Here is an 8,560-nt window from a genome sequence, read left to right on the forward strand (position 1 = left end):
AATTTTAAAAACCAGCAAACAGAATCCAGTAATATATAAAAAAGAATTATATACCATGACCAAATGTGGCTTGTTCTAGGAATGTAAGTCCATTTCAACCCTTGAAAATTAAGGCTTTCCTGGTGGCTCAGTAGTAAAGAATCTGCCTGCCAGTGCAGGAGACATGGGTTCGATCCCTGGTCCAAGAAGATCCCACATCCTATGGAACAACTAAGCCCATGCACCACAACTATTGAGCCTGTGCTCTAGAGCAGCAGCAAGAGAAGCCACTGCAATGAGAAGCCAGTGCACTCCACCTAGAGAATAGCCCCCTCTTGCCACAACTGGAGAAAAGCCCATGCAGCAGTGAAGACCCAGCATAGTCAAAAATCAGTTCAGTTCAGTTGCTCAGTCGTGTCCGACTCTTTGAGACCCCATGAATCACAGCACGCCAGGCCTCCCTGTTCATCACCAACTCCCGGAGTTCACTCAGACTCAAGTCCATTGAGTCAGTGATGCCATCCAACCATCTCATCTTCTGTCATCCCCTTCTCCTCCTGCCCTCAATCTTTCCCAGCATCAGAGTATTTTCAAATAAGTCAGTTCTTTGCATCAGGTGGCCAAAGCTTTGGAGTTTCAGCTTCAGTATCAGTCCTTCCAATGAACACCCAGGACTGATCTCCTTTAGAATGGACTGGTTGGATCTCCTTTCAGTCCAAGGGATGCTCAAGAGTCTTCTCCAACACCACAGTTCAAAGGCATCAATTCTTCGGTGCTCAGCTTTCTTTATAGTCCAACTCTCTCATCCATACATGACCACTGGAAAAACCTTGTCTTTGACTAGACGGACCTTTGTTGGAGAAGTAATGTCTCTGCTTTTTAATATGCTGCCTAGGTTCATCATAACTTTTCTTCCAAGGAGCGAGCATCTTTTAATTTCATGACTTCAGTCACCATCTGCAGTGATTTTGTATCACTAATCACCTCCAATAAGTGTGTGCTGTACCTGTCTGCCTAGTTGGCATTGCTTTCTAAAGATACTTCCAGATTCTGCATTGTTCAAACCAACTCAGGCTTAACCCTGCCTGTTATGTCCCAAATTATGCTGATTCCCAAGGTAGTAATAAACAAACTTTATCATCTGCACAAAATGTTTTAATCAAGCAATTACAGCAAGATTACAAAAGATTTAATAGGGTCTAAAAATACATAATTTATATTAGGCTGGCTAAAAAGTTCCTTCAGTTTTTAAATAAAAACTCTCTTATGTATTTTCTGCTGACTAATTCCAGACACTTTTCATCAAGTGCTGTTTTCAGTCGGTCTATTTGAGAGCAATAGAAAGTGAAAGTCAAGTTATTCAGTCATGTCCAACTCTTTAAGACCCCATGGACTGTAGCCTACCAGGCTCCTCAGTCCATGGAATTTTCCAGGCAAGAGTACTGGAGTGGGTTGCCATTCCCTTCTCCAGGAGATCTTGCCGACCCAGGGATCAAACCCAGATCTCCCATATTGCAGGCAGACACTTTACCATCTGAGCCACCAGGGAAGCCCTGGGAGCATTAGTTGGAATTAATTGTTTGGTTTTTCCAGGAGCTCATAATAGAGGACGTCCTTCCTATCCCACCATATACATGTCACCTTCTTTGGATGAAGACTGGCCTGTGGTGTGGTTGGTGGTGGTTCATTTCACTTGTCCCATAATCTTTTATGTTCCCACATTATTGTACAGAATCCACTTGTCATTACCCATCACAATTTGCTTCAAAAACAAAATGTTTTTGTTATGTTTAAGTAGAGAATCACATGCAGAAATACGGTCAAAAGTGTTTTTTTTGCTTAACTTATGTGGAATCCAAACATCATAGTGATTAACATAACCAAGCAGGTGCAAATGATTTTCCATACTTGATTTGGATATTTTGATATATCAGCTACCTTCTGTGTGGTATAATGTTGATAGTTCTCAGTTAATGTCTTGGTTTGATCGTCATCAGCTTCAACTGGTCTACCCAACTGTGGAACATCATACAGCAAGAAATCTCCAGCATGAAACTTCACAAAATACTTTTGACATGTTTGATCAGTCACAGCACCTTTCCCATACACTGCACAAATCTTTTTTTGAGTTTCAGTTGCGCTTTTATCTTTGTTGAAATAATAAAGCATAATATGCTGAAAATGTTTTTTTCTTCCATCTTCAATATTAAAATAGCTACAAAAATTCACCAATTTTGATAATTTTTTTAAATGCACGCTGATGTGACAGCTATCACAGTACAACCAAACAATTTGTTTAGAATGAAGTTAGAAACAAGTAAGCACTACTAGAGACAGCTTGTAGAAAAAAAAAAAAAAAACTTTTGGCCAACCCAATATAAATGCAGCAAGAATCATCATCTCTCTTCAACTCAACAGCTGAATTTGTGTTGAGGGTAGTTCATCTGCAAAGAGCATAATAAATGAACAGGCAAATAAAGTTGACTCATAAATTTCATAAGCCAAACATTTTTAAAAGCTGTTGAAATGTCTCATTCCAGGATGTACACCCTTAATGCATGCGGTTTCTGGACGTCAAGTGGACACAGTGAAGCTGCTGTTGAAGATGGGAGCCAATATTAACATACAGGACGCTTACGGCCGCACAAGTCTCTGCCTGGCAACCTATCTGGTACCAACTGTATCTGTGGCGGGTGTGAAGGAGTGGGGTGGACTAGATGTGTTGTTACGGGGCCCCCACTTGCAGAAGAGTGATCTTCAATTTGTGCAGCTGGTCAATAGAAATAGAAGTTAAGAAATTTTGCCTTAATCATCTCCAGCATTTATATAATCACTTAGAATTGGTAACATGGATTTAAGTCATTTTGTATCTTCCTAATAAGCCTCTAGGAGCTTCCCTGGTGGCTCAGTGATAAAAAAAAAAAAAAAAAAAAAAATCCGCCTGTCAATGCAGGAGATGCAGGATCGATCCATGGGTAGGGAAGATCCCCTGGAGAAGCAAATGGCAACCCACTCCAGTATTCTTGCCTAGAGAATCCCATGGACAGAGGAGCCTGACGGGTGACAGGCTACAGTCCATGGGGTTGCAAAAGAGTCAGACGTGACTAAGCAACTAAACAACGACAACAAGCAAACAGAATACACTGAAATCAAGGCACACGTCTTCTAAAATTCAAAATTTCACATTTCTTGGGCTAGATAGCCACTTAAGAGACAGGGAAGAAGTTCTCTAGATCACGGTGAGGTGAGCAGTGAGCTTAGCAAGTTGCCACCGTTGCATACTACTCTTTCTGGGAACGCATTCTACAGGGTTGCATAGGAAAGTATGCCTGCATGACAGCACGGCATTACCCTCTACTGTTGACACCACCTCTGTTGGAAGCCCAAGGCAGGGCCCCTCACTGGCTCTTCTGAGTTTCCCTGGAGGTGAGAATAGACAGCGTCTTAGCGATTACACTGTGAAGCCCGCCACTCTCTCTGGCAATGTTTGAATTAAAGTATTAAAGAGAAATTTGACAAAGGGAACATTCAGAAATTGTCTCAGTCACAGAGTCAAACTCAATATACAAATAAACTTACCATAGAGGTGTAGTCCTAGGCAAATTTCTTCACCTCTTTACACCTCTTTCCTCATTTGTAAAATGTAGTAAAAATAATACCCTAAGTTGGTCACAATTGAAGGAGAACCACATGCAGTCACCCAGCACATAGTAGTACAAAACCCAGTTTTTTGGTTCTAAATAATGACCGTGAGATTCAGATGTAGTCAATAGTTCTCTGATTTCTTTTCTGAGGAAGAAAATAGGAAAACCACATACATAGTTCCACGGACTGTTGCAAAATGATAAAAATGCTTAAAATCCTCCTCCATCAGAAGATTTGTTTTTCAAAAGCTATAAAACTTTGGCAACTCTAAAATTTGGCAACCCTGAAATTTGTCCAGTATGCTTTTCTTTTGGTCTCCTGCTCATATTTTTCCTTTTAATCAGAGAACTTGATGATTTAGGCATTAGGAATTAAAACCAGATTTAATATCTTAGTAAACTATGACTCAAGACTGAAAACTATTTGCCTCTATTTAACACTCAGATATTATTGGTCAGCTCTACAAAGCCATATTCAATCTTAGAACCTATGAATTTTACTGTTTTGTTGAAAGTTTTTTTTTCTAGACTTTTCAGAACTGAAAGGTCTTATCATTAGCTTTCTTTCTTTTCCATGCATTTAGTAACATTTTTATTACTACCAGTATTGCAAGGGAAAATATTCAGTAATCTTTCTCTTGTTACTGGGTAATCTTGAGGCTTAACTATACAAGAATGGAATAAAGCAGGGAAAGAAATAGAGTTTTATTATATTATTATTCATAATCATAACTGAATTTACTTATAAGCTTATTTATAATTAGGTGGGAAACTCAAGTGATTCTGGATGAATGTTGGAGGTAGTCTCCTTGGCATGTGAGCCAAGCTCAGTTATCAGCAGGGTTGGGACAGTTACTTAAAGTATTAATGAACAGAAAGGAAGGACTAGCCTGCAGTTATATTTTCCCTTTGAAATCAGAGGGAGAGTGGAGAAATGACCCAATTTTAAGTGCTAACCAAGGAGGAGTCAAGCATCAAGATGTGGCAATATCAGGTCTCAATCCGGTGAATTTGTAGGCAACAGAGAGTTCACAGGAGAGGTCTTGGGGAATTCAGAGGTGGATAAAACAACACTGGGAACACATAAGAGGGTGCTGGTAATAGATCCATATTCGAGAACAGAAAGGGCAGTCAGTGGCTGACAGGGCCCCAGCCGTTGGAGTAGAGCTCAGTTTAGAATTCTAGGGATCAGAAAAGAGACTGACTAGAGTAACAAAGATATTATCTTTGGGGTTTCTAGAAAGAGAACTTGCAAAAGAGGATGAAGGGCCATATTTCAGATATAGGTGAACTGAGGCATAGAGTGAAGTCTGGGACATAAAGACTTAGGGACTTCTGTGGTGGTCCAGTGGTTAAGAATCCTCCTGCCAAATCAGAGGACACAGATTCAATCCCTGGTGTGGGAAGATTCCACATGCTGATGGGCAACTAAGCCCATGCACCACAACTGCTGAGTCCAAGCTCCACCACTGCTGAAGCCCTCCCACTCTGGACCCCATGCTCCACAGCAAGAGAAGCCACCTCACTGAGAAGCCTGCACTCTGTAGCTAGAGAGTAGCCCCACTCGCTGCACCTAGAGAACCCCTTGTGCAGCAACAGAGACCCAGGGAAGCCAAAAATAAATACATTAAATTAAATAATGACGTAGGAGCCCAGTTTTGAAATCGGACAATGGCATCCAGTTTTGGAATTAGCATGATTTGAAGTTAAGCCCAAAAGGGTCTAGAGTTGACTAATCATCCTCATCACTTGCCACCTTTGGCTCTGGAAACTGAGTATAAAAGGGGAATGAATCTCAGCGAGTGGCCCTAGAATTGGGGAGACAGAGGCAGAAGACTCTAGGGTCCATCTGCCCCAGATGTCCTCCAGAAAACTCAAGAATCCACACCTCAAGACCTTCAGTCCTCTGCTGTCTGAATGGGAGGTATGGGCCTTAACCAACCACTTCAGGTCAAATAGAATATGTTTTTAGCCAAACCAAAAGAAGAGAGGGAAAGAAAACTGGAGAAAGTTTGTTGGACTCTGTTACTATGTCATGCGGGATTGTGTTATATAACATTGCTTTTGCTCTTCCAGGGATGGCTGGAAGGCTGTGTGAGTCTACTCAGAAATGGTGCCAAGCACAATATCCCAGATAAAAATGGCCGTCTGCCACTGCACGCTGCCACCGCTGAGCCCGACGTGAGGTACGTCTGTAGCCAGGTTCACACGACATTCAAACCGGGATGCAACCAAGTTGGATTAGAGGCTCACCTAATCCAACCCTTGTAGCAAATAAAAACAAAATCTATCCATTTCTTTGGCATTTGCAGCACACAGGACCACATCTCAGTGAATCAAAATAGCCTGGAATAATCTCAACTCTAATATCACTCTCAATTTGACTTTGATAAAACCCTTTTCTCCTCGTCTCTGATTTAATAAGAAATGCTATGTGTCACCATCTGAATTTGTATATTCATTCACTCAGTCAGCCAATGATTAATTCAATATTTATTGCATGCTTAGAGTGATTATTATGGACCAAGCATTGCTCTAGGCCCTAGATTCCCACTTGAGCAAGACAGTGGCTCTGACTTCACAGATCTTACTTTTGGGTGAAGGAGTTAAGTGACACACTAGCAAACAAATAAATAGTATAATTTCAAGTAGTGATGAGGGCTATGACGGAAATCAAACAAGGTAAGAGAACATTACTGCCTGAACTCAGAGTCATGCCAACATTTAAGGGCGGTGTCAGCTACAAATTGGCACTTGTCACTGGCACTTGCCATCTATCTCTGGGTATTTCCCAACTGGCACTAGTGATAAAGAATCCCCCTGCCAATGCAGGAGATGCAAAAGATGAGGGTTTTATCCCTAGGTCAGGAATATCCCCTGGAGTAGGAAATGGCAACTCGCTTCAGTATTCTTGCCTAGAAAATTCCATGGACAGAGGAGCCTGGTGGGCTACAATCCATGGGGTCACAAAGAGTTGGACATGACTGAGTAACTGAGCACACATCTACCTCTATAAAGATTAAATCATGTGCTGCTATAGCTGCTGATTTTCAAATCCCAACCCCACCCCTCTCCCACCCACCCCTTACCTCCCCACAACCAGGAAAGGAGTTCAGGAGTCCAGAGCAGAAATGAGACATGTTGTGCTCAGGGGAAAACTGGCAGAACAGGTCTTCAGATGGTTAGATATTTTCAGGAGCCAATGTTATGAGCCCAGTTCTTATATCTTCTCATATCTAGAAAAGCACTAAAATCCTCCATGGCGATGACTGCTCCTTGTGACTAGCAAAAGCTTCATGAGACTGGAATAAACCTTCTGGAAAAATGAGCACTGGACTGCATATATTCCCCCCTCCCCAAAATCTTGTATATACGCTGACCTTCCCCGCTTCTTTTCTGGAGTAGTTTCTCAGAGCTACCTGAGTTCTCCCCAGCTGCAGTCCTCATTTGGCCCCCAAATAAAACTTAATTCACAAGTCTCATGTTGTGCATTTTTTTAAGTTAACAGCTGGAAGGAGGCAAAGATCCAGCAAAGGAGGCTGAGAGGGCAGGGGGGAACCAGTGGGTTAGCAGGAAAACCAGGAGTGTGTGATCCTGGAGGCCATGCAAAGGAAAGTCCTCACATAGTTACTTTCTTGTAAGATGATTGTGCAACAAAGGAAAAAGCTTTGCCGGACAGTCCTCTGTACTGAGTGGCCTGGATCCCCAATCTTTCAAAAGCCCCTCCTAGCAGCTTGATAACAAAGTTTCCCAGTATGGAATCAGCAACACTCCAGGCAGTTCCTGAACCTTTGCTGACAGAGCAGACCTCTGACAGGAATTTCATATCCCAGAGCTAGGCAGTAGGCCAGCATCGCAGGGGCTGCCTTCTGCTGTCTCCTCCACACCCTGTGTCCAGAAGTAAACTGAAGCCTGTGGGGGTTGAGGAGACCAAGGCCCCTTCCAGGTTGAGAGGTGATAGGGTTTCTTCATTTCAGTCTGGTTTACACTAAAGTAAGAGGACTTGGGAAATTCCAGGACTATTCCCAACCAAGTCTTGCCTCTTATTATCATTGGATCATATCCAGCAATAATAAAAAACTAAGATTTACTCAAAGCCCAACAAAACAAGGAAGTTTAGAGAAGAAACAGCAAGGCCAGAGCTAACAATCTGTGGACATCAGAAAAAGATGACTACCTTTTGATGAAAAAAGAATGACTTTACCAGACAACCCACAAAAATATTTAGTCACAAAAAAACTGTTTTCCCAAGAGTGTGTGTGTTAATCACATCTGCAACCCCGTGGACTGTAGACTGCCAGGCTCCTCTGTCAATGGGATTTTTCAGGCAAGAATACTGGATTGTGTAGCCATTCCCTTCTCCAGGGGATATTTCCCAAGCAGGGATCGAACCCCAGGTCTCCTGCATTGCAAGCAGATTCTTTACCATCTGAGCCATCATTTTAAAGACTACTCTGCATTGCTTTACTCCACTTAGGTGCCTTTTACCTATCTCACTCAGAGCAGTCATTTCAAAATCTACATAACTAATTTTGGAAAATGAACACCTGCTTTAGTTATGGTAATCATAGCTGTTGTAAAAAATAAAACCCAAGACTTCAGTGTATATATATATATATATTTTTTTTTTTTTGGCTGTGCTGGGTCTCTATTGTTGCACATTAACTTTCTCTAATTGAGGTGAGCAGGGACTACACTCTAGTTGCGGTTCAGGGCTTGTTATCATAGTGGTTCCTCTTGTTTCGGAGGATAAGCTCTAAGGTATAGGCTCAGTAGTTGTGGCTCATGGGCTTAGTTGCTCTGCGATATGTGGAATGTTCCTGGACCAGAGATCGAACCCATTCCCCTGCTTTGGCAGGTGGATTCTTAACCGCTAGACCACCAGGGAAAGGGAAAGTGAAAGTGTTGGTGGCTCAGTTGTGTCCAATTCTTTTTTT

The 8,560-nt window shown here is 42.0% G+C and overlaps 1 protein-coding gene across 1 annotated transcript in view; it reads left to right on the plus strand.

Annotated features, from left to right (window-relative positions):
- Window positions 1-8,560, plus strand: part of ANKRD55 (ankyrin repeat domain 55) — a 111,558-nt gene that overhangs the window by 38,062 nt on the left and 64,936 nt on the right. Inside the window, exons 4-5 of the mRNA XM_010853499.1 lie at window positions 2,520-2,650; window positions 5,700-5,809. Coding sequence (XP_010851801.1) covers window positions 2,520-2,650; window positions 5,700-5,809 — 241 coding nt within the window. The remainder of the gene's footprint in view (window positions 1-2,519; window positions 2,651-5,699; window positions 5,810-8,560) is intronic.

Source organism: Bison bison, unplaced genomic scaffold (assembly GCF_000754665.1).
Source record: "Bison bison bison isolate TAMUID 2011002044 unplaced genomic scaffold, Bison_UMD1.0 scf7180017864328, whole genome shotgun sequence".
In the NCBI taxonomy this organism is placed as follows: domain Eukaryota; kingdom Metazoa; phylum Chordata; class Mammalia; order Artiodactyla; family Bovidae; genus Bison; species Bison bison.